The following is a 24,852-nucleotide window of genomic DNA, read 5'->3' on the forward strand; positions in this document are numbered from 1 at the left end:
AGTCGCTCCTGCGTTCAGCTGTTCTGCTTGTCAGGCAGAACGCCAGCAGTACAGGGCAGAAGAAACGTGAGGTCCTGAGCATTGGTGTTCTTGCTCTTTCCTCAGAGAGCTCATTCCCGATTCAGCCAGCAGTTCTTGAGTTTGCCAGATGTCCTGATACTGACTGTAATCTCTGCATCTCTGCTTAGCGTATTTCCTGTGTCCAAAGGGCAGAGGAGCATGCTGCACGGCTATAAACTCCGGGTGCCCTACACCTCCACGCAGCCTGTTGCCAGGATGTCCCCGGAGGCTCTTAAGTCTTGTCGTAAGAAAAGAATTCAAAGACAGACCAGACACAGTGGTTGAGTGGTGCAGGTGAAGAGTTTAGTGAGAGCACACTTGAGGTGAGAGAGCGGGCGAGCTCGGGAGAGCTGTGCACCCCATCGTTTGGGTCTCTTTTATTGACAGTTGTTAACTAGGGGGGGCATATTTATTATTTGGAAGGAGGATTTCTTTGGGAGTAGGTTTTCATGCCTTTTCTCCCTCACTTGGTCCGGGTCACTGGCCTTCTTTGTCTTTGAGTGCGGCCAGCCAGGACAGGCCTCTGACTTTCCCGATAGCTGTCCCTCACTTCCCCCTTTGCTGGCCTCCAGACATCCGGTTAAAACCTAACTAGCTGCTTACTCTAACACCACAGGATGTCAGGGTGGGGTGGAAATGTCACCTTCTATATCAACATTAGAGGAATGGCTCTAGTAGAAGTAGGAATCTTGGAATATCTGCCCTTTGCTCGAAACAGAAAAGCATGCTCAGTAATAACACTACTATAACAATATCATTATTATTAACATTTATTGAGGCTTACTAGGTACCAAGCATTTTTCTAAGTGCTTTACATGAATCTTCAACAATCCTAAGAGGTAGCTTTTCTTATTATCCCAGTTTGTAAACAGATAACTTGCCCCTGGTTGCACTGAGCCGGCAACGCACAGCTTTGATCCTAGAGAGTCTGGCTTCTGATTTTAGGCTTTCAGCCACTGGCCCTCTGGCTTCTCATTGGAAACAGGCCTGGAAGAAACCGGACCGCAAAGGCTCCCTGAGTGATTCTGCAGCCAGGAGTAGCCAGTTATCCCCGCCTCCCGCCGCTGCCCTGGTGCCCCCAGCATGTCTGGGCCACCTGCCAGTTCTTGGGGGGGGGGCAGGCCCAACTCTCCTCAGCACCTGGTGCCAGTCAGGAAATCTCTTCAGATGCACATTCAGCAGTGGAAACAGAGCACCTGATTAGGGTCAAATTTTTATTAATAGTTGATTCTTGAGGGCAGTTAAACTTAATTTCTCAGGTTCTGTTTTCTCTTGTTTATTGTTTTCTCTTAACTCTCTAACACGCCCCTTCCTCAGCAGGTATAAAGATGCTGATTCCTAGGCCTCCCCACAGACCTGCTGAATCAGACTCTCTTGGGAGCGTGGTTGGGACGCCTTTGTTCCTGTGCCCCCAAGGGATTCTGCCCAGCACAGGTCATGAAGAACTCTCCTAAACTTTTCTTGATCTGTAGCATACTAGGCCTACTGTTTCATTCCTGTGTCAGTCTGATCTGTGCCAAAGGTAACTTCTCTGTGTCATCCTGTTGTTGGCATGCTCCTTTTCTAGCTCGGTAAGTGTGTGGCCCACTTGATTCCCTGGGCTGTTCTGCTGAGCCCCCGAGCCCCCACAAACCCTGCTGGACACAAGCCCACTGTGCGGTGCCTGCCCCCCGGCCCAGCATCTCCTGCTCTCCCAGCCTGCACTGTGACGCTGAGCTCTGGGCTGTGCTCCCTTCTCCAGCCAGGGCGGGGGGCCTGCGCTAGCTGCCTCTTCAGGACCCTACCTGAATAAGCAGCTCTTCTCTCCCCTCCTGATACAGGACTCACTACCAGAGAAGCTGGCTGTGCACGAGAAGAATGTCCGAGAATTTGATGCCTTTGTAGAAACCCTGCAGTAAAAGTTGGTGTCCACGGGTACCAGCAGCATCCCCTTTCTGTGGTCCCAGGAGACAGAGCCTCCCACTCATCAGCTGCTTCCATCCCTCATCTTGCTCCAGGTGGAGGAGAGGCTGGTTTCCCCCATGGGGACCCGGAAGTCCCTGTTCTGACACCTCCTGGAGACTCCATGGCAGCAGTCAAGCCCGGTGATAGCATTTGAGAGACTCACCCCCTGGCCTTGGAGATTGGAAGATACTTTATAACAAAAGGGCCCTCGGCAGGGCCATCTGCTTCCACCGCCCATCAGCGACTGCTTCACAATGGCTGTCATCCCATTCCTCCTGCCGGCCCCCTGCCCTGGGTCCTCCCTGCAGCTGGCCCCTTGCTGACTTACCATCAAGCACTTGACATTCCAGCTCCTGGCCCAGAGCCTGGCATGGAGGCAGAAAGAGGAAGGAGACAGTGCTGGGAGGAAGAAGGAAGGGCTCCTTTAGGCTCTTTTTTGGTCCCCTTTGGTTTGATGTCTTCTTCTCTCTCCTTCCCTGTCTGCGCCCCTGTGCCCATACTTTTGGCAATATGACAGGCCTCTTGCCCAAGGTGGCGAGAACTCCAGAGTCAGCCATTCCCACCCTTGAGGGTTGTGCCAGCCCATCTCTCAGCCGAGGCTCTGAGCAGCCCTGGTGGCTGGCTGTGCTCAGCTCCTCAGCTCCATGGAAGCAGAATCCTGGGTCTCCAGGATTCTCTCATTGGGAGTCACAGCAAAGGTTCTTTTTCTTTTTCTCTCCTTCCTCCCCCTATTGCTGCTCCTTGGTTATAAAACATGGTAAATATTTATTACTTTTCAGAGAAATCAGATATTTTATAGAGAAAATATGTTTGAGGTAAGATGTTTTCACTTGGGGAAGGTGGAGGGCCTCTTCCTGGAGTAGGGCCTCCTCCTCAGGAGGTTCCTCAGATTCTGGGTTGCTGCTCTGAGGATCTTCCTTCCCATATACATAAGGTGGGATCCAAGAATAGGGCTGGCTGAGGGCAACGGAACCTCCCAGAATCGCTGCACTTGAACTGACGACAGGCTTTACCTTAGACTCCTACATATTCCTGGTGAGAGCCTTGAATCTCTCCCAGCTTCTGCAGAGCAACTGACTCCATTCTCGCAGCCCAGGAAGTCTTGGGTGCTAGATGTGTACAACTCTGTGTGTACAACTCTTCAGAGTCGTGCAGTGACATAGAGTGCAATGTATGTGCCCCACTGTGGCCCCGGGGAAGGCCAGAGGGGCCCCTCCTTCTGGGGGGACTTGTTTCTGTTTCTCAGGGCTAGGTTATGGGCCTTTTCCTCTTTCCACCTGGGCCTGGCTACCACCTTTCTTTAATCCCAGGGTCTGCACCCCGTCCTGAGGTTTACTAGCTGGATTGGTTCCTTGTTGAGAAACCAAAGCTAGGCATAGGATTGACTTAACCATTTAGGTATTGTTCCTTGAGTCAGTCAAGCACTTAGCCTCACCCACCTATCATCTCTCCCTCCCCCAGCCTACCCGGTAGTCCTGGCCAAGGGAAACAAGGCCCGCCCCATTCCTCCTGGCCCACCTGGGCTGTTATTGGCGGCAGCTGTTCTGCCTTGGGGCAGGTGGTCTTCAGTTGCTTGTTAGTAAATGCATGTGACGTCGTTCCCACTGATAAGGCTCAACTCTGAGGGCTGGAGTGCGCTCTCAGGCTGTCTCAGGTAGCCTGAGTCCTGCTCCTGTTGCATGCATTCTGCTGCCACAAAGAAATGTTCCCAGCAGTGGTGTCCGGCTGGCCCTCCTCTTTCGGGGCCAGAGTGCACCCATGGCCTGCTAAACCAATCCAGATCTACCCCGCAGGCCCCAGTGCTCAGAGGGGTGAAGCCCTGGTAAGCTGTTGATCACCCCCGCCCCCCACGTCCTGCCACAGCATCTCAGCCACTGTCCTGAGGCCGAGCATGGGAAGGCCTGTTAGCCATTGTCCTCTTTGACTCCTGATTGTTAGCCTTTGCGGGCAGCAGGCTTTCCTTTAGGACCCTGTCAGTGAGAGGCCAGGGAGGCTGAGCCCTGAGCTGAGAATGGGAGGAGCAGAGCAACTGTCAAGGCTGGCCCTCAGCCCTCGGCCCCAAACACTGACAGGGGTGACCGCTGGACTGACTCCTGCAGAAGCCCCCGGGACAGGGCTGGGGCCCATCACCCGTCTCCAGGTGGCAGAGTCCCTCCGCCTCCTCCAGCCCACCTTGTTTGGAAATACTGAGCTATACTTTAAAACGTATTCGAGAGATTTCCAATAAATTTTTTCTGTACTTGACAGCGTCCTGTCCTGCCAGTTGTCTAAAGTGCTAACCCGCGCTCTCCCGCTTGTGTGTGGGCCCCGCTAACCGACGGCCCCTCCGTGGGAGGAAGAGCAGTGGATGCGAAGTGCAGAATGGCTTCGGAGTCAGGCAGGCTGGTTTGCGTCTTGGGGCTCGGCCACCTTTGGCCGCGGTGCCACCTTGGGTTGATCAGGAAACTTAGCGCCTCGTTTTCTTGGCTCTACCATTCCCATTTCGGGGGCTTGTATGCGACTGGTCAGTGAGATACCGTGTGTGAAGCCGACACGCAAAGCAGAAGCCCCCTTAGATGAAGGCCAGCATCGTCATCAGCTGCTTGTGCAGCATCGTCCGTCCCCCCCCCCCCCCCCCCACTCGGCCTCCAGGCCGGAGCCTTTGGCTCGAGGGCGAAACAGCTGCCAGGCCTCTGCCGCGCTTCCAGCAGGAGCGGGGGAAAGGGGGCCTCCCTCGGCTGCTGGTATCTGTCTGCTAATCTAGGGGGAGGCGATGTGGCTGAGCAAACCAGAGGGGAAGGGGCTGAGTGAGGTATCAGGAAGTCAAAGGCGCATCGAGTGTGTTTCGCTGCCCCATCTGCCAGACAGCTCGAGCCGGGCGCCGGGGTGCTCCCTGAGGAGTCACGACGACGAGCAGAAGAGCCCGCGGGGATTATTCCTGCCTGGCCCCCGGGGGCTTCTGTGGCAGGCCTGTCAGCCCTGGTAAAGCTAGCTCCTGCCTCCTAACTCATTCCTAACTGGGCCACGGGAGTGGGAGGCGGAGCCGGTGTCCCAGAGGCAGAGATGGTTCTAGAGGCAAGGGACCAACTGCCTGACAGACGGGGGCAACTGTAGTGTGGGTTGCCTCCCTGCCCCCACTTCAGGCTGAAGCCAGGGCAGAAAAAGGTAAAGTTCTAAACTGAGCCCAGAGCTAGGGCTGAAAAGGAGGCTGCTCACTGCTGCTGTTGTGGGCCCTGGGACCCTAGCTTGTTGTTTAACTGCACCTGACACTGGCCGTGATAACTGACCGTGCAGGCAGCTGGGACAGTCACCCAGCCCCTGAGTCAAAAGTGGTGAAGAGACTGTCCCTTGTCTTCACCTTCAGTTGGGATCCCTCCCCCCCAAAACAGTGTTCACTTGCCCCGTGTCTCATGATGGTGTCTGCCCCTTTAAAGCGTCTCCCGACACTTGGCCCCCCGAGACCTGCTGTTGCCAAGGCAGGGGTAAACTGGCTTTTGAGTCACTCCGCAGAGGTCCTGCCAGGAGTCCAACCCGAGTAAACAGCTCTCCTGATCTGCTCCCCTCTCAGAGTTGCCCTGGGATACTGCTCCTCTGTTGTAAGCAGTCACCCAGTTTAGAGCAGAGCCCGTGAGAGGCTGCCGGGGCCTGCTGCTGGGGCCAGCGGGGTGAGGGCTGGCTCCCTGCAGCTCGGGGCCCGTGTTTGTCACCACCAGCTTCACACCGCTGCTCGATCCTGCAGCTCTGGACCCGCTCCGCCGGCCGGAGCAAGCAAGGAGGGGAAAGAGAACCGGCCACCATCACCTGACTCCTCAACAGGCAGGCCGCAGACAGGTGCAACTTGACGTTGACCGCTGTGCCAAGAGAAATTCTGGCCTGCCCTCCCAGCGACAAACCATTATCTTTAAATTGTGGTAAAATACACGTAACTTAAATTTTGCCATCTTAATCTTTAAAGCGCAGCAAAACCTAGTCAAGAGACGAAAACTGGCTCTCTTCTAGCCTCGGTGGGACCGGGTGGCAGGTGGAAATGGCCAAGGCGCTGAGGGGAGGGTGGGGAGAAAGAAGCTAACAGTCACACGAGGCTTCCAATCGTAGGTGCTACATGAGGTTGGGACCATCTCCTCATTCCTCTGCAACAGTGGTCATTCTGGTCACCACTGGGCACTTGCTCTGTTACGTCCTGTGTGTGTCACTTCAGAGCCTCAGAAATGAAAAGACCGTCCCAGGTGGGCTGATGATACGGCTGTTATCAAGCGGAGCTGGTGGAGGGTGATGGCACCAGGACTCAAGCCCATGTTGCTCTCGCCACAGTCCCTTCTGTTCAGGGCCAGAAGAGGCTGTGGTCATGGGGTACCGCCCTTGGCGGCCCATTGGGATGCTGCACACGTACAACATGGGGTCACTGTTCACACGTCCAAGCCTGGAGGACGTCAGAAAGCCGGCTTCACGCCCACTCCCAAGGGAACGAGACAAAGAAGGACGAGGTCAGATGGACTGGGGAGGGGGACTTCCTGAGGCCCCACCTGCTCATCTTCCACAACCACACACTTCCCAGCCTATTCTGAGCCTCCAGGTGTGCTTCCGGACACCCGGGGGAGGGGGTGCAGTTTTCCATCTCCTTTTTTATTGAAATACAAAAAGTGCAAAGGTGAAATACATGATTGGTGCCCAGGAAGTCATTAAGTGTGAATGTGAACACTTGATTCACAGTACTCTCCCTCTCCCCCCGGGGACAGACCAGTGGGACAGGGGACAGGAGAAAGACCTAAGAGTTCTATGAGGCTCCCCAGTAAATGGGGCTGTGCGTAACACCTGATACACAAAGGAGGGCAGAAAGCAGAAGCCCGGCTTGGGCCAGAGACGCAGGGACTGACAAGGAACCAGCAGCCACTCCAGGCCCCCGGGAGTCCTAACATGCTAGCATCCTCGGGAGAGAGCCCAGTGAGGTCAGGACCCAGGCCGCACCCACCGCGCAGATGGGGCTGGGCTGGTCAATGAGGGCCCCCACAGTACAAGCTCTGGCCAAGGCTAGGGGGGCAGGACCACTGTGCAGGTACTTCCCTCTGCTGCCAGGGGACGAGTGCAGGAAGTGGGGTCCCCGCGGTTCACCAAGAAGGCGTGTAATTCTAAGGAACACAGTTGGAATGAGAAGTACCAATGATCGGGGTCCAGGATTTCTTAAAGACGACAGGGCCCTGGGGGACGTTGCTAGAACTCCCCCGGCAGGGGTTGACTTAATTAGCAAGGTCTCCGCTCAGCCCCTCCAGGAGTCACTAGCTGGAGGAAGAAGCCACAGATCCTGAGGCACTGAGTCGCTTCTGGCCGGAGCAGGGACCCATGTGACCCCACCACAGACCCGCCCACAAGAGCTTAGGCTGAGGATCTGCGGGAGTGGGAAGGGAGGGGAGGCAAGGCATGGGGGGCTGAGACTGCTTGTCACCGGCCCGACCAGACACAGGGGGCTTCTGGGTAGGAATGGGAGTGTCTGTTTCAGATGGATGCTGGGACTCAGCCCTATCATCCAAGCTGCCAGTCCTGGCAGAACCAGGGGGCAGGAACATCCTGGGGGCAGTATCACTTGAGAAGGGCTGACCCAGGATGTGTGCAAGAGAAGGAGGCAGAAGTAGGAAGCAGCCTCTGGCCTTGCCAGTCCTTAGCTGTGTCAACACCCAAGGCTGAACCTTCAGAGGGGAGGACAGGAGCAGATGCTTTGCGCACAGGCCTTCACCGAGGCAGGGAGGTGCGTTGGTAGGGCGGGCCCAAGCCAACCCAGCTCAGCTGCTTACTCCCCAGCAGCCAGGAAGGGGACCAGCCCCAGCTACCAGCCCAGCTGGCATGACAGAGGCATCTGCAGTTGCCAGGAAAAGAGAGGCAGGAGAAAGTGGGGAAGCAGCTGCTGGGGCCAGTCTTTTTCCCCGCTGGAAGAGCCAAGGCCAGCTCTGCAGAGCCTGGCAAGGAGCCAGGGATCCAAGGAGGCAGTGAGAAGTATAAGGCGAAGAAAAACGTCTCGTGGTTACAGCGAGGCCTCCAGGGCTGGCGAGGCGGGCTGGACAGAAGGGGAGCAAGAGCTACCCGGCTGGCTGGCCCCAGCTTCCAGCCCGCAGGGCCTCACGGCCCCTTGCTGGGCAGGAGCCCCAAGCTCCGATAAGGCTGAAGCCGGGAGGAAGAGTCCCAGTTGGGGCTCTCCAAGAAGGGGCAGCAGGGCAGGGCTCAGAGCCCCCTGGAGTCAGGGCTGGGGAACAACTCCCCTTGGTGATCCAGAAGGAACTTGGTGAACGTGTTGATGGGATTAATGGCCTTGAGGGTGATGGCAGCATCCTTGGCCCACAGAAGGTTAGGGCCGAAGACAACAGCCAGGTTAGTGTTGGTCATCTTGTTCTGGTCACTGTGGGCAGAAATCTGTGGAGGGAATCAGGGGGCTACAGCAGGAAGCCACAGACCCTGCTTCCTATACCCGGGAGCGGCGGGGTGGCGGCCCCTCCCCCCGCCCTCCAGGTGAACAGCAGAGGCTGAGGCCCCGGGCTCACCTGCACCAGGAAGGCAATGAGGAAACGAAGCACCTGGTAGCTCTCCTCAGGCAGTGTCCGGAGCACCTGCAGCGTCGCTTCCACTCTCTGGCTCTCGTCAATGTCTGCAAGGAACCAGGGCCCGGGTCACAGCGGCCCGGCGCTGGGCCAGCACGAGGCCAGAGGGGAGACCCCACCCAGACTGTCCTTGGAGGACAGGCCAAACCTGCCTGCTCTGAGTCCAGCCCTGGCTCCAACCCAGCAGAAAAAAAACACAGAGCCGGGGAGGGAAGACAGGGGCACTCACTGAGGAAGCCCACAACGTGGGGGTAGAGGTCAAAGGTGAGCAGGGGCTCAGGAAGCTCCCGGAGGAAGGTCTTGAGGATGACAGCCGGCAGGTGCAAATCATTGTACTGGTCGAAGTCCACCGGCAGCCCTGGGGGAGGGGGTGGAGAGGAGCTGGGCCTAGCCTGGAGGCCGGCAGCCCGCCTAGAGGCCTGGAGGCCAAGCAGACCCCACTGCCCGCAGCCACTGCACCAGCCCCGTCCTCCCGTGGAGCTTCCTCTTGCACAGGCCTTCCCCTCTTGCTCTGTGACGAGGGGACCGGGTAGGATGGGGCCTCCCAGCACACACTACGGTGATTCCCCGTCTCTGAATGAACCTGAAACCCGGGACCCGGAAGCCTGAGCGCTGAGGCAGCGGGCCTGGACAGCCAGGCAGGAGCAGGACGCATGCCATCAGCCCAAATGCCACAGAACCTCTGACAGGAACGGAACGTGGGGCCCTTGTTTACGGGGGAGCAGACGGCAAAGCAGCCCCCTCACAGTCACACTGATGCCCCATCCTTCCCCCGCCCCTCCACAGGATCTGTACGGGCCCTGCGGGCCTGGGCACACCCCCAGACCACTCACCCATGTTGTACTTCTGCTGTACTTCCCGGACGACTTGGGTGTTGGCTGACCTTCGGAAAATCCCCTCAGTGGTGAGAGCTGGGAAACAGCGGGGCCGGTGAGTCTCGGCTCTGGGGCAGGGTGTAGACGCCTGGACCCGCTCTGTCTCAGGGCTCCAGGCAGGGTCGGTGTGGGCGCTGGTGCATGTGGGGCCTCTCAGCCCTGCCTGGCAGCTTCCCGAGGGGAGCTGGGAGACGAGACTGAGGAGGGGCCTGGCGTCGGGGCTGAAGGGGAAGGGGCAGGTCCTGGAGGCCCTGCGGCCAGCGAGCGGCCTTGGCACTCACCATGGGCCTGCAGGTAGGCAACGGTCTCCCGGAGCACGAGCGGAACGGGCGCCTGCTCTGGGTTCTTCTCCTGGAGGCTGTTGGGAACAGGGGCAGTGAGCGGGGTCTGCCGCTCTCTGCGGCCCCCACGTGCCAGGCCTGCCCACCTCTCCCATACTCACTGCTGCAGCGAGACCCCGAACTGCTGGTTGGGCAGAGGGGGCCGTGGTGGCATGGGCTTGGGGGCCGTGGCAGGGCTCTTCTGTGTGGATTTGAGGAAGTCGTCATACCTTGGGGAGGCAGATGCGAGGGTCAGGCCGCCGGCCTGACTTTGTAGTCACCTTGTTTGTCAGGCCCTCACTGTGCTCCTGCAGAGTCACTTCGTTCGGCCCTCCTAGCAACCCTGCTCTGCCCACGACCAAGTCAGGGCTGAGGAGCCCTTGAAGCGACAGAAGCAGGATCCGAGGGCGCCTGGGTGGCTCAGTCGGTTAAGCGACTGCCTTCGGCTCAGGTCGTGATCCTGGAGTCCCGGGATCGAGTCCCGCATCGGGCTCCCTGCTCGGCGGGGAGTCTGCTTCTCCCTCTGACCCTCCTCCCTCTCGTGCTCTCTGTCTCTCATTCTCTCTCTCTCAAATAAATAAATAAAATCTTTGGGCGCCTGGGTGGCTCAGTCGGTTGAGCGACTGCCTTCGGCTCAGGTCATGATCCTGGAGTCCCGGGATCGAGTCCCACATCAGGCTCCCTGCTCGGCGGGGAGTCTGCTTCTCCCTCTGACCCTCCCCCCTCTCATGTGCTCTCTCATTCTGTCTCAAATAAATAAATAAAATCTTTAAAAAAAAAAATAAAAACTTAAAAAAAAAAAAAAAGAAGAAGCAGGATCCGAGCCCGTGCTCTCCGACCCCGTGCGCAGGCTCTTCATCACTACCTTCACTTCCTCTGCTCACCCGGGGCTTCTCGAGGCTCCGCCTCCCCTTGGCTGGCATGTTCTCCCCACCCCCCCGCAAGCATGACACACACGTACACCCAGCCCGGCGGGCACACACAGCCCCTGCCCCCGCCTCACTTGAGCACTTGGCGAGGGATCCCCAGTTGCTCCAGCTTCACGTGCTCACTCAGCTCGCTCAGGTAGTTCACATAGAAGATCTTCTGCCCGAATTTGAAGCTGCCGGCAGAATAAAGGGCACGGGTGGGCGTATTTCGGCAGGCCTCCACCATCCCCTCAGCAGCCCCCCGAGATCAGACAGTGGCTGAGCCCCACAATGGCCTGTCTCCAGGGTGCTGGGCCTGCTCAAGTATCTGGTTCAGAGTTCAACAGGAAGCATGGGGAAGCCACTGTCCTCCCCCATCAGCCCCGCTCACCTAATGATGGGCTTAAAGAGGATGAGCAGGGTCTTGATGAACATGGTGGGGTGCACGATGTACAGGGCCTTAATATTCTTCTTGTACCTGCAGAGAGACGACAGGAACTCAGCAGCGGGTGTGCTGGGAGAGGCACAGAACTAGGTTCTCCGGGTACATTTTCTGATTTGTGTCCTCAGGGAAAGCCTGAGAGGTAAGTGCCGTGGTGGTCCCACTGTACAGATCAGGAAACAGACTCAGAGAGGTTAAGTACCAGGAAAGGTCACAGAGCGAGGAAGTACGAGACTGGGATTTAAGCCCAGGGCGTTCCAACTTCAGAATCTTTGCTTTCACCCAGGCGCGGGCGCCTGCCTCCCCCCGGCACAGAGTAAGCCCCTGAGCAAGCAGAGGGCAGCCTGGAAGCTAGCAGAGCTGCTGGCTCCGCAGCCCCCTGCCCCCGGGCCCCAACCCACTTGCGGTCAAACTCGCGGTAGGCGTCCCGGAGCCAGCTGAGGGAGGGCTTGTTGTCGCTGGTCAGGCCGTGGTGCAGGTAGAGCAGCGTGTAGTCACTCTCCACGTACTGGTCCAGCGTGTACTTCAGGTACCTACAAGAGCAAAGCCCCACTCGGTTCAGGAGGGGCCCCCGGAGGCACGACCCGGTGCCCGGGGGTCCCCTGCTTCTATCCTCCGCCTCCGTGTACTGCCCGATCTGGCTGCACAATCACCCGCTGCACGGTGTGGAGGAGGTTCAGGGTCGCGGCTGGGCTGGGCGGAGGAAGAAGGAGGAGAACAGCAGTCCTGGCCAGAAACCAGGAGACCAGGACTGGAACTGGGGCCCTCTGGCATACCTGCAGGAAAAACGGGAGTAACACTCCCCGCAGGACTGCCCAGAGTCGATCATGATGATGACAGTCACCATTCATCAATATTTAGCTTTTAGTGTCTGACAAGCACTCTGCGTACATTATCTCATGCCTTCCTCCGAACAGTTGGGGCTGAGATTATCTCCTCCTTACACGGGAGGGCAGTGAGGCTCGGAGAGGTTAAGTGCTTATCCAGAGTCACACAGCTTGTGCTGGAGCCTGGAGATGAACTAACTCCCAAGTTCACTCTGCTGACCACACAGGCAGGCATGTGAAGTGTCAAATGCTGGATTGTTACTGTGATCCCAGCCCTTACTGCTATACAGTAATTTAGCCCTTGTACACTTCCCAGCTTGCAAAGAGCTGTCACATGAAAAGATGCATTTTGCAACTATAAAATAGCAAAAGTTGTAGTGATAATACACACACCCCCCCCTTTGCTGGATGTTATCGCGGTTTGGAGAGCCATAAAGTGATGTTTATCGGAAGCTAAAAAATGTTCATACTCTTTGACCCTGTAAAAACATATCCAGGAAGTTACCCTAAAGAAACAATCAGAAATGAACAGAAGCATTTTTGTCGAAGGCTGTTCAATGCAGCCTGTTTTACAATGGAAAAAACATTTTTTTTGAGCAGCAAGCTAACTGTCCAGAAACAGGGAACTGGTTAAATAAATTACAGGCCATCTATAAATAGAATACCTCACAGGATGTTTCTGCAGACAGAAGCAATCTGTGAAATTAGGTGTCAGGAGAGTGGTTACCCTTTGGAGAAGCAGCTAGAAGAACAAAGGGAGGCCTGTGGGTGTGGATGGGTGTATTCAGTTTCTGAAAATTCATCAAGTAGTATGACAATTTACTTTGCTGTACACATGTATGCCAATAACATGTTTTTAAAAGATGTCTTTGAAGCGTGTTTAGTGTTCAGAAGATAACGTTATGTAAAATACAGAGGTGACTACACAAAGATCTGTATGAGTTATAGAAAAAGGTGAATACACGAAAATATTAACAGCAGTTTTTTTCTCTGGGTGGTAGGTTCATGGGAGATTTTGTTTATCATTGCCTATATTTTTTCTTTATAGTTACATTTTTCTAAATCCTTGAAATCTGTAATACTTTACAAATGTATATGAGGGCATTTCATGTATATATATATTTTTTAAGATTTTATTTATTTATTCATGAGAGAGAGAGAGAGAGAGAGAGGCAGAGTGAGAAACAGGCTCCCAAGGAGCAGGGAGCCCGATGCGGGACTCGATCCCAGGACCGTGAGATCATGACCTGAGCCGAAGGCAGACGCTTAACCATCTGAGCCACCCAGGCGCCCCTGCATTTCATGTATATTATCTTACCTAATGCCCATGACAACCCCGTGAGGTGGGCACAATTCTTATTTGTATAGGGTTCAGAAGAGACTTGCCCCAACCACACAGCTAGTAAGAGGCACAGTGAAATTGAACTGGTCTTCTGAATCCAAGCTTCAGGCACTTTCTCTTTCAACCCCCTAGATGTGGCTGGACAGCGGGAAAGGCCAAGGCTGCGACAATGGGACTGATCTGCGTGGAAAGCGCTGCCCCACAGGCTGCATGGGGGCAGGGAGACCCCTCCAGGAAGGGATGGAGGACGGACAGGATGGATGTCGGGGGGCTTCCAGAAGTCAGAGGAAGCCCCCCGAGTGGTGCGGATTCACTCAGCAAGCTCTCTCCTGAAAACTGGGTGCTTTCCCAGCTCCTTCCTCTGACTTCCTCCCACTCAGACTATTCTCTGGCCAGGAGTCTGTCACCTGCCAACTCAGTCGCTGGTGAAACCAATGGGTAGGGTGTGTGACTCAGCTACCCTCAGGCTGAGCTCCGTGGCCTGTTCCTGGCTGGGCCATGGGATGGGCCTCAACAAGGCTCTGTCTGCCCATCTGAGGGGTGACAGGAGCAGGGCTCCGAAAGCCTGAGAGAAAACTCCCACAGGGCTGGACTCCCACCAGGACTGCGGACTCTGCACTCAGGCCCTTTCCCTTCTGCAGCCGCACCGCTGGCTTGTCCCTGACCCCTCCCCTCCCCCTACACACACACACACACACACACACAACCATTCAGGATCCCAAAGAGCTGGTATGAGCAGTGCAGACGCTTTCAGTTTCAGGGAGTGCTTTAAAGAGATCAGGAAAGAAGTGCAAGGGGCTAACTGGACACGCACTAAGGCGCCTCAGGATAAGTCCGTTAGGGCTCTACCTTCATGGAGGTCCAGCGCATGCCGGGGGCCCACTGGTGGCTCAGTAACAACTGCTTATTGGAACAGGGTCAGGGGCGCCTGGGTGGCGCAGTTGGTTAAGCGTCCGACTCTTGGTTTCAGTTCAGGTCATGATCTCAGGGTCGTGAGATCGAGCCCCATGCTGGGCTCTGCGCTTAGCACAGAGTGTGCTTATCCCTCTCCTTCTGCTCCTCCCCCTGCCTTTTCTCTGTCTCTCTGAAATAGATAAATAAATAAAATCTTTATTTTTTTTTAAGATTTTATTTATTTATTTGACAGAAAGAGAGCACAAGCAGGGGGAGCAGCAGAGGGAGAGGGAGAGGGAGAAGCAGGCTCCCCGCTGAGCGGGGAGCCCAACTTGGGGCTCGATCCCAGGACCTTGGGATCATGAGCTGAGCTGAAGGCAGACGCTTAACCGACTGAGCCACCCAGGCGCCCCCGAAGGCAGACACTTAACAGACTGAACCACCCAGGTGCCCCATAAATAAAATCTTAAAAAAAAAAAAAAAAAAGAACAGGTCTGTCAAACTCCTGCTTGCAATCAGCTTTCCAACTGGCATCAGATTTCTAGACCAACCAGAGCTATTCCATGTATTTGCTAACAGAACCCAGACAGGTACAGAGGCCACTGGCACCAAATAACACTAATCATTCATGTAAATGACGAACGGCAAGCACAGCAGAAGTGCTGCTCATAACCATCAGTCCGCACCGGAGGACGGTATTTTACTTTTCCAAGCGTGTTTGCGTGTAGTATCTCCACTCTACGAGGAAGGAGGGCTGCATTTTGATGCCCTCGGTGAAGGAAAACTGGCTTAAAGAGATGAAGACACCTGCCAAGGTTGCAGTTTCCTGGACTAGAAACCAGGTCCAACTCTTAGCCCGGTGCTATCCCTCAAATGTAAAGAATAGCTAGCTCCCTCTGGAGTAGAGGGGAGGCGTGGAGGGAGGCGGCTTGATACCTCTGGACTGGAAGTGACAGGAAGGAGAATGCATCAGGCGATGGCGGGGGTTGGGGGGCCTGGGCACCGGTCCCACCACCTTCCCCGTGGATACTCACCCCAGGAGTTTGCTGTGGTCCAGCTGGTGGCTCGGGGGCATTCGGCAGGCACTAAACACAATGATCTTCCGCCCATACTTGTCATCTCCTAGGTGTGGGGAAAGATGGAGCGGTGAGTGGAAAATCAACGGAGAGAAGCGGGGCGAGGAACTGAAGGGTGCCAGGCCTGGAGACCCGTGCCACGTAGAACAGGGGCCAGAGTGGCCGAAGTGGAGCCACCTCTGGGCAGGTGTCTGTACTCAAGCATGTGTGGCTGAAGAAAGAGGGACAGGTTCGGGGCTACTGAGCTGGGGTCTAAAAAATAAGGTGACTTTGTAAAAAGTCACACCTGGCAGAAACACCCACATGCCCATCAATGCATGAATGGAGAAAGAAAATGTGGTATATCCATGCAGTGGGATACAGGTTGGCCATAAAAAGGAATGAAGTACTGGTCCATGCTACATTGTGAATGGACCTTGAGAACATGGTGCTAAGTGAAAGGAGCCAGACCCCAAAGGCTACCTATTGTATGACTCCGTTTATAGGAGTTATCTAGAATAGGTAAATCCACAGAGACAGCACATTAGTGGTTGTCAGTTGCTGGAAGAGGGGAGATTACGGATTGGCTGTTTATGGTTATGGGATCTGGCGTGGGTATGGATGAAATGGTGCGACTAAACAGAGACGGCTGCACCCCACTGTGAATGTCTGAAATAGCACCGATTGCACATTTTAAAATGGCTAACTAGGGGCGCCTGGGTGGCTCAGATGGTTAAGCGTCTGCCTTCGGCTCAGGTCATGATCCTGGAGTCCTAGGATCGAGCCCCGCATCGGGCTCCCTGCTCCGCGGGAAGCCTGCTTCTCCCTCTCCCGCTCCCCCCGCTTGTGTTCCCTCTCTCGCTGTATCTCTCTCTGTCAAATAAATAAAAAAAAACTTAAAAAAAAAAAATAAATAAAATGGCTAGCTAAAAAAACTGGAAGTCACATCCACCAAAGCAATTGTTACCTTGTCAGTCCTCTTAAAAGCCCAGGCTTATTCCAGAAGCACCCACTCTGGGCAGCGTGTATTTGGAAAGCGTCTTGACGCTGCCTTCTGGGCAAGTCCAAGGCCAAGGAGAACACGGGAGTGATTACTCAATGGTCAGCTCTCTTTTTTGACCACTAGCAGCACTTGCTGATTGTATTACTAGGATTATTAACCATACTTGGCTCTGATTGACTTCTGGACATTTCTAAAAATCATATCCTCTCTCATGAAAGATATTCTAAAGAACATGGGAGTTCAGAGGAGTTTGTAATGCTTTGGGAAAAATGCTCGTTTGGCTGTAATCGCTCAGGGGTGTTCGTCCAAAACTGGTCACTATTTGATGGTCTGATCATCTGGCTTTGTCAAGAAGCCGGGGAGCTCCTGCCCTCCAAGGTGAGATGTTCTTCCAGGGTCAGGACGGATCAGGGACATCAAACAAAGCTCGATGAGGACAAGGCCTGGTCCCCACTCCCCCACGTCCCAGGAACCCTCCCTACATCTTTACCTTCACACCTCTCCAGAGACACCAAACCACACTTGCCTAATTCCCATTGCTTCAGAGGCAAATGAAAATACCAGTACAACCCATGAAATGCATGGAGTCTGTCCACCTACCTCTGAGGATTAAGGCCCACTCCCCACCCCATGCCTTGCGGAGTGTCCTTCTCCATATTTAGTAAACCATGATCTTGATGCTTCTTCTTGTTCAGAGACCTAACCCAGGAGTCAGTACTTTTCCAAAGTGGTTGCCAAGGCTCTGACCCTTTTCTGCAGGGCTGAGGCAAGACTCATCAGAGGGGCTGAAGGAGGCCCTCATAATGGGAAATTGCGTTCTCAACCAGGGCTCCACCAAGGCCATGATGATAAATGAAAAACACTACAAACACATGCACATATACCCTAGAAGAGGTCCACATCGCTCATATTCTCAAAAAGGACTCGGACCAGTTCTAAGAACCCCTTCACTGGACTGTCTGCTCCCTGATGGAAGTAATGCGTGTTTTTCCTCACTGAATCCTCCATGCTGACTACGGGGCTTAAAAATACCTGTTGGATTACGTCGAACAGGGATTGGGGCAAAAGGTGGATCGGTGAGGGGCTGGATGGCAAGACTCTCAGACAAGGAACGAGATGCGGGTGACCCCAGGGCCTAGCCCCTGTCCTCCCCTCCTTGGAGTGGAGTCCCGTTGCTCAAATTCTTGGGTGGCTTGGCATCTGCCAGCAGACAAAGTAACTGCCACTACAAGAAGCAAGTGTGAAAAGGCTGGGAACTTCCCTCCTGAGCTCAGAAGAGAACAGACTTCTGCCCTGGAGACTAAAGGGAGAGGAGCTGGGTGCACTGGTGTCTCCAGGGCACTGGGGGCAAGGGCTCGATGAGAAGACACGGTATTTGTGGAAAGCACCAGGAAAAGAGCAAGCTGCCTGGGAAGGGAGCCTCTGCATTCCCCGGATACCGATCAGGAACGCTCCCAGGGTGGCCTGGGTGTTAATCAGCAACACTGCAGTCCTCCAGCAGGCATTCTGGGAACCACCAGACCAGCCACCACCCGCCCACAACCTGCAGAGCAGGCCCAGGGGATGGGAGGTGGGGGCTGGGGCACTGGGTGGGGCCGGCTCACACATTTGTTAAATTGTTAAGTGGTCAGGAATACTGTAGCCAGTTGACATCGTGTTGGTGCTTGAAATCTGCTGTGGTAGAAATTACAAATGCTACAAATAAATAATAGCCTTTTTTTCCGCTCCCTTTCCAGAGAGAGAACTGTTAAATGTTTGCCAGCATGCCACTGGAAAGAACCCACTCGGACTAAGTCAAGTTTGAATGTGGAGCATGACAGCTACGACCAGCACGGAGAACAGAGGCTGCAGAGGAGTTGGGGACAACCCCCCGCCCATCCTCCATTCCAACATGGGCTCTTTCTCCAGTTTCTAATGCCGGGAAACCGGCCTCCCAGGAAGGACGTCACCATGGTCTCGTCAAACGACTCCAGCTCTGGTGGTGCCAATCCACGCTCTTCGGAGCAGCCAGAGAGGCACAGCCATGGGGACACCCCCACCAGCGGGGCCCTGAGCCAGCACTAAGGCCAGCCCCCCCGCACCCCCCGCCATGGGCCATGGCCCCTCCGTCCCCAGGAGCCCCTTTCCCTTTGGGCTCTGGATGTGTCCCCACACGGCACCACCCTGTCAAACCTCCTGTAAACCCTTTGCTAGTTCCGGCTCCCAGGTACCACCAGCTCCCAGCTCCCTGGAGTGGGGCTGCAATTAAGCTGGCCCCACCTGGCCTCCACCAAGAGCCCCTCTTGATCCACAGCCCAGAGGCCAAGCGCAGAGAGCCAGGAACACACCTACCTGGCTGGGCCCCCTCAGGCTCATCATACCCTGGGGAAACAGAAACATGTTGCAGCTCTGCTTGCAGTGGGGAAAGGGGTCACCCAGTGCCGGGGTGGGGGTGGGCCCCCCCTGCTCTGCCTTGTGTCTTGGCCACACCGGCCAGGAGGATAGAGACTATGTTACATCACATCAGATACCCACCCCCATGCCCCAATCAGGTCCATTTCTGGAAGTGAGGAAAGAAAGTTCGGAACCTTTGGTGACTCTCCTGTGCCCAGGTGAGGACCGGGCCAGGAAAGAAATCTCAACCTTGCTTCTATAGGGGTGAAAGAGCCACAGCCAAGGCCTCCGACTCAGACCAGGAGAGGCACCAGGAAGACAAATGCCCTGGAAACGCCTCTGAAATTAGGGGCAAATCTTTCAACTGCCCCCTCCCTCTCTGAGCCCAGCATTCAGAAGAGATAGAGCTCCCTGTGGCTTCCCTATAGCCAGATGCCTGCAGAGCCCCCTTAGCCAGCACGCTGCACTCCAGGGCCATGCGCTGCCCGGCCTCCTTTGCTCACCCCAATGCCTCAGAGCAGGGCCATGCTGTCATCCTGGCTTACAGTTACATGTCCTCCACCAGTGAGGACGGACAACCATCAGGGAAAAGACAATCCTACCACTCTGATTTCCTCTTCTGGTAGTAGTAGGACCCTAAGGGCAGAAATCGGTCACCAACATCCTTGCTACCTCCCCTGCTCCGGGTCCTGCGTTATGAACAAGAAAGTGGGAGCTCACTGAGGCCAAGACCCAAGGGGGGGCTCCATACCCACGCTCAGCACGGTAGCACATCTGCCAGAAACTTGATGCTCCAGGGGGTCATGGGGCCCCTAACTTCTGGAAGGAGGCTCTGCCATTCCAGATTTCCCTGGAGGTAGGGTTCCCCCCAAAAGGAACTGGCACCTCCCTGGTCCCCAGTAACTGATGGGGTGGAAAAGCTGACATCAGGGCAAAGGGAAGGGAGGTTAGTGGCCACTTATTCGGGGCCAACTATGTCCTGGCTCCCGGCTAGGCCCTGACAGACACTCGCTACTCTAATCCTCTCAGCGACCCTGTGAGGAAGAAAGGAGTTCAGAGAGCAGAGCTGGAAATCAAACTGCTCTCTGACTTCAAAGGCACTAAGCCACACTGCCTCCCACCCACCATCAGCCAACAGAGACAATGGGGTCAGAGGTCAGCATGTGGTTGTCGGTGGAGAGACCAAGTGGCCATCACAATCAAGTCTGTGATTTTAAAAAACGGTACAGTGGCTCAGGAGCCCCAGGGTCAGGGGTGAGATCACAGGGCAGGTGCCCGCCCCTCCCCCAGTCCCTTCCCCTGTGGCCCGAGGGGCGGGCTTCCTCAAGTCAGGAAGGCAGACCAGGAGGCAAAAGGTGCAATGCTCACCTGCCACCTCCACAATCTGGTGCCGGGCAATGTCGTAGTAAGGGTCATCCCACTTCAGGTGAGTAACAGGTTCCGGGGAGCTGCTTTTGGAGTCATCTGAGGAACACCGCAAAGTCAGGGGATAACCTGGGGGGCTGGCAGTGTTCTCCCTGAGACTTGTGTTCTTTGATCCTCCCCCACTCCGTAGGACGTGTGCCCCCAGCCCCACCCTGGGGCTGGTCTGCTTGCCCCCCTTCAACAGAAAGGGAGACTCCCCTTCTAAGGCACCGTAGGGCCTCCTGAGATCCGGAAGCACCCACCTGACTTCGGAAAGTCAGGCATTTCGTCCGACGGCCAGTTCTTCTCATCAATGGAGGCTAGCTTCAGCTGGTTCAGGGCCTGGCTGGTGTCATCCAAGGTCAGGTCATCCTGCAACTCTGAAAGCGGGTCCATGACCAGGCCTGTCCCCCACAGCTGCACTCCACAGAACCTGAAGAGAAACCTGGGGTGGGGGTGGCAAGTCAGGGACACCCTCGTTTCCCTTGTAACTGATACAGCAAACCCTCCTGCTCTCACTCGTTCCTCCCCCAACCTCCCCTGTTCCTGTTCCTCAACACTTCGCATCCTTGCCAAGAGTTCCATGTCGCCCTGGGTTCTCCACAGTTTAGGCGTGTTGCCAGAAAAGGCAGCTGGGGCAGAGGATGGCGCAGCTCGGTGCCTGCCCTCAGGTCCTCCAGCTGGCTAGGGACGAGCCGTGCCGGGCCCTGTGCTGCCCACCGCCCATCTGGTACAGTCATGCAGTCCCAGCTGCAGAGGGGAGAAAAGTCCACGCACCTCTCCTCAGGGGTCATGGAGCAAAGAAGCTTCCCAGTCCCCAACAGTTACAGAGGAGAGGTGCTGCAAGCATCTAAGGTGTACAGAGATGTTCCAAACCCCATTCGTGAAAAAGGTTAATGGTGGCCCTGGCTACTCCTCCTCTCACTTTTGGCCCGGGGAAGAGGAGGTGGCCAGAGACCCCAGGGTCACAGAAAAAAGGCCACAGTCAAGGTGCCCAGCTGGGTTTGCCCCAGGACAGGAACAAGAAGTAAGGGATGGAATCTGCCTGCCAGTCACAGCAGACAATCTGCAGCTTCCTGGGGGCTCCCAAGCCCACTCTAATCCGCAGGGAGCTCCAGATGTAGTTTCAAGGTGGGAAAGGTCAAGAGACTGCCCCAAGGATTGGAGAGCACAGATGGGAAAGGGGGAAGCCCACGGCATCCAGAGCGCTGAGTGACAGGAGGTGAAAACCAGGCCCGCAGCTACAGCAGACGGAGAGGGAGAGGAGCCGAATCGGAAGCTGGGTTTGCCCAGGTCTGGGGCTGGTAAAGGATGTGGCTGCGAGCTTCTGCCCTCGGACCTAACTGGGAGCCAACCCCCTGCCATCCCAGACTCACCATGTGGGTCAGGGAGGGGATTCAATCCACTCAGTCCAGCCCCAGAGAAGAGGCTGCTCTAAGCCACTACATTCCTGGAGCCCAAAAATGACATATATGGTCAGAGAATGGGCAGGACAGATAAAGAGTGCCGACAAGACCAGGCACAGGGTGGGAGAAGCGGGGACAGCTGCCAGCTAGGTTCCAGACGCCGAGCACCTCTGGGCTCAAAGGCAACAGGACAACCTTCAGCACCCATCACCTCACAGCTGAGGACTCTGGATGGTAAGCCGGCCCCCTGTGCCTAGCAACAACCATCCTGTTACCGGAGCAACCATGCTGTTTCAGTGGCAAAAGCCATTCCAAGCTCCTGAGCCAAAGTCAAGCAGCCGAAGAGCCAAACGGCCGTAAATCAAAAACCAAAAACCAAAAAACCTTTCTCTTCCTTTCCTCCGGTCTCTTATCTGCTACCCTTATTCACTCCTGCTGGATACTACCAAAATATAAGTCCCTTCCACGAGCACAGAGAAAGATGACCCTCTTTTATTTGGAAACGCACTTCTCCCAGCGAGTGCTGCTGTGTCCCCCGCCCCACCTCACTCATTCCCCTTCAAGCCTCTAATGCAGGCAACCCTAAGTCTTGAGGAATCCACTCTTGCTTTACCCACAGGCTCCTTCCCCCATTCAGCTGCATGGCTGTCTTCCCCAAAAGGGGACTCCACTGGGTAACAGACACAGAGTTCAGCTCACAATAACCCCTGTTAGGCCTGAGCCTTCTCTCCATGCCTTCTCTTCTGTCACTGCCCACGCACTTGGTGCCCGTTAGCCCTGCCCACAGCTACGCCAGAAGTCTTTCTGCAAACAGTGGGTGCCTGACGCAATGAACAAGGCATGGGGTGAGGTATATGGAGAAGTAGATTATAGTCCTGCTTGAGCCAATGAGTTGCAAGGATGCTGGGCAAGTCTTTTCCTTAACTAGACTTAAATTTCCTTATCTATAGAAGCACAGGCTCCTCCCGTACAGAAGCATAACTCTCCAGTATTCTAAAATACTTGCACTAAAGCAAACAGGATTAGAAGGGACAGCTGCAAGCTGAAGTATGTGTGAGGGAAGGAGACGGACACTCTCTAAAGGGGTTGCTGAACTTGAACTCCACCTCTTTTCCAGTAACTCCTCAATTTTGTCTGTTCTTCCAGAACTGACCCCTCCCCCATTCCATAACCGCCTTTTCCAGCAAAACTAATCACAGTTGTTTCTGCCTCCCAGCCAGACTGGCCTCCAACCCACAGCTGCTTCCCTCTGTGAGCCCTGAAGTTTAGCTCCCGCTCAGTGGGAAGGTGAGGGAAGCCGGCTCAGGGAAATTCTTTTTTTTTTTATTTTATTTTATTTTATTTTATTTTATTTTATTTATTTGAGAGAGAGAGAGAGCACATGAGAGGGAGGAGGGTCAAAGGGACCAGCAGACTCCCCGCTGAGCAGGGAGCCCGATGCGGGACTCGATCCAGGGACTCCAGGATCATGACCCGAGCCGAAGGCAGTCGCTTAACCAACTGAGCCACCCAGGCGCCCTCAGGGAAATTCTAATATAAAGTGATGGAAATGAAGTATCCTGGCGGCCCAAGACTCGAGTCACCTACAAGCCCTGTTCCACTCTGTGCAAAATATTCCTTACCCTGAGATTAGTATTTCCCCTCTCTGTAGGTAAAACACCTACTTATACAAAAATCTTTGAAAATCATTTTAGACAGAGATTTTAACCTCTGGACTTCTCCGAAATTCTGATGAAATTTGTGGGTTTTTTCCCTAAGAAAAATCAGCACATGCATGAAATCTTCTTTGCAATTTTAAGGGGTTCACAGGCCGTCTGAGAATCCATTTAAGAATCCCTGACCTAGGGACGCCTGGGTGGCTCAGTCGGTTAAGTGTCTGCCTTCGGCTCAGGTCATGATCCCAGGGTCCTGGGATCGAGTCCCACATCGGGCTCCCGGCTCAGCGGGGAGCCTGCTTCTCCCTCTGACCCTCTCCCCTCTCATGCTGTTTCTCTCTCGCTCGCTATCTAAAAAATAAATAAAATCTTTAAAAAAAAAAAAGAATCCCTGACCTAGGGGCGCCTGGGTGGCTCAGTCGTTAAGCGTCTGCCTTTGGCTCAGGTCGTGATCCCGGGGTCCTGGGATCGAGCCCTGCGTCGGGCTCTCCGCTCTGCGGGAGGCCTGCTTCTCCCTCTCCCACTCCCCCACTTGTGTTCCCTCTCTCGCTGTGTCTCTCTCTGTCAAATAAATAAATAAAATCTTAAAAAAAAAAGAATCCCTGACCTATTCGGCACATAGATGCTCTCATTTGTTGAATGACTGAATGAATGAGGTCATCTCCTAAATGGAGAAGGCAACCAGTATTTGTTGAGGGCCTATATAGCACCATAAAGTAGACAAATTACTTTTTAACTTCACAACAGCACCAGTGAGGTTTATACTACTAAGCCCATTTTACTGTTTGAGGAAAGTGAGGACCAGAAAAAATAAGCAAATTGTTTAGGTAGGTCATACAGCAGAGTCAAGATTTTAATCTATGTCTTTATAAGGTGGTCTTTTGATGCAGGTCAATCCCTCAACATTTCTCTAAATGACTGTCATTCATGTGATTCTGAAGGTTCAGAGAGGGTTCATAAAAAGACAAAGTAAAGCCTCTCCCCTAATCTTCACAAAGAGCTGAGATAACAATTTGAAATAGTATTCTCTGGCACTGGGATCACCCTCCCAGTTGGGGCCCCAGCATTGCGAAAATGCAAATCCCACGATACAATAGCAAGGCTTTCAACTACAAGTGCATTTGTCCAGAGCTTCACAGTTTGCAAAACCCGTACCAGGTGTAATTATCCCATTTCAGGGATTAAGAAATAGAGATGAAAGCGTGGCCTAGTTAGTGGCAGGCTGGAATACTTCCCCCAAATTTCTTGTTCTTAGAGCTTCGCCAGATCGGATCAGAGACTTCCCCTTCCCATGGGCTTGCTCGATGACTGCGATCTGACCTGGACTCTTCCCTGGGAAGTGCAGGAGAAAAGCAGCGAAGGAGATGAAGTCTCGTCACTGCAGACCCGGGAGTGGGGCTGAATCCCTGCCGTGGGAAAGTCAGGCTCCTAGGCCCCATCCCACTCCTGCTCCCCCCCTCGGATCCGCTCGGATCATCCCCCTCCGGATCCTGTCCCTTCCGGTGACCTGTCTAGTCTCTTCCTTCCCACCTCCCCCCCGCCCCCCCAGGAAGACCCCGCGCCCTGCAGCTCACCGTGGTCGGGCACTGCTCCCTCTGCCACGCCTGTCAAAGCTCGGCAAACATCCGGCTCCACGGTAGAACGGGAACCGCCCCCTCCCGCGCTCCTCTCCCCAACCACTTCCGCCACACCTCCAACCCACTTCCGGTTCGCTGCCCGGTCCAAATATGGCTTTCCAGGATCCCCGCCCACTTCCTGCACGTGCCCGCGCAAGTGCCGGT

General features: G+C 54.9%; 2 protein-coding genes across 13 annotated transcripts in view; one reads left to right on the plus strand and one right to left on the minus strand.

Moving 5' to 3' along the window:
- Window positions 1-4,248, plus strand: part of ATG13 (autophagy related 13) — a 54,010-nt gene extending 49,762 nt beyond the window's left edge. For 8 of the 10 annotated variants that reach the window (XM_035012706.1, XM_035012703.1, XM_035012707.1 and 5 more), the window contains one exon: window positions 1,881-4,246. In XM_035012706.1, coding sequence (XP_034868597.1) covers window positions 1,881-1,958 — 78 coding nt within the window. In that variant the 3' untranslated portion in view covers window positions 1,959-4,246. Of the gene's footprint in view, window positions 1-1,880 lie in introns of all 10 variants that reach the window. The other 2 variants (XM_035012712.1, XM_035012713.1) reach the window with 2 other exon arrangements.
- A 2,337-nt stretch (window positions 4,249-6,585) lies between these two features.
- On the minus strand, window positions 6,586-24,726 carry ARHGAP1 (Rho GTPase activating protein 1). 3 transcript variants are annotated; one of them, XM_035012717.1, is made up of 14 exons: window positions 24,646-24,715; window positions 24,227-24,403; window positions 20,274-20,455; window positions 19,975-20,070; window positions 15,210-15,297; window positions 11,514-11,645; window positions 11,062-11,148; window positions 10,766-10,864; window positions 9,885-9,992; window positions 9,724-9,800; window positions 9,401-9,478; window positions 8,797-8,925; window positions 8,511-8,614; window positions 6,586-8,382 (listed from the first exon to the last, which is right to left on the minus strand). In XM_035012717.1, the coding sequence occupies exons 3-14, from the start codon at window positions 20,404-20,406 to the stop codon at window positions 8,194-8,196; spliced, it is 1,320 nt and encodes a 439-aa protein (XP_034868608.1). In that variant the 5' UTR covers window positions 20,407-20,455; window positions 24,227-24,403; window positions 24,646-24,715; the 3' UTR covers window positions 6,586-8,193. The 3 variants fall into 3 exon arrangements, with proteins under 3 accessions (XP_034868608.1, XP_034868605.1, XP_034868607.1); XM_035012714.1 differs by lacking the exon at window positions 24,227-24,403 and having other exon boundaries at window positions 24,646-24,726; XM_035012716.1 differs by lacking the exon at window positions 24,646-24,715 and having other exon boundaries at window positions 24,227-24,470.
- Window positions 24,727-24,852: the final 126 nt, after the last annotated feature.

Source organism: Mirounga leonina, unplaced genomic scaffold (assembly GCF_011800145.1).
Source record: "Mirounga leonina isolate KUSES-001 unplaced genomic scaffold, KU_Mleo_1.0 Mir_166, whole genome shotgun sequence".
Lineage (NCBI taxonomy): Eukaryota > Metazoa > Chordata > Mammalia > Carnivora > Phocidae > Mirounga > Mirounga leonina.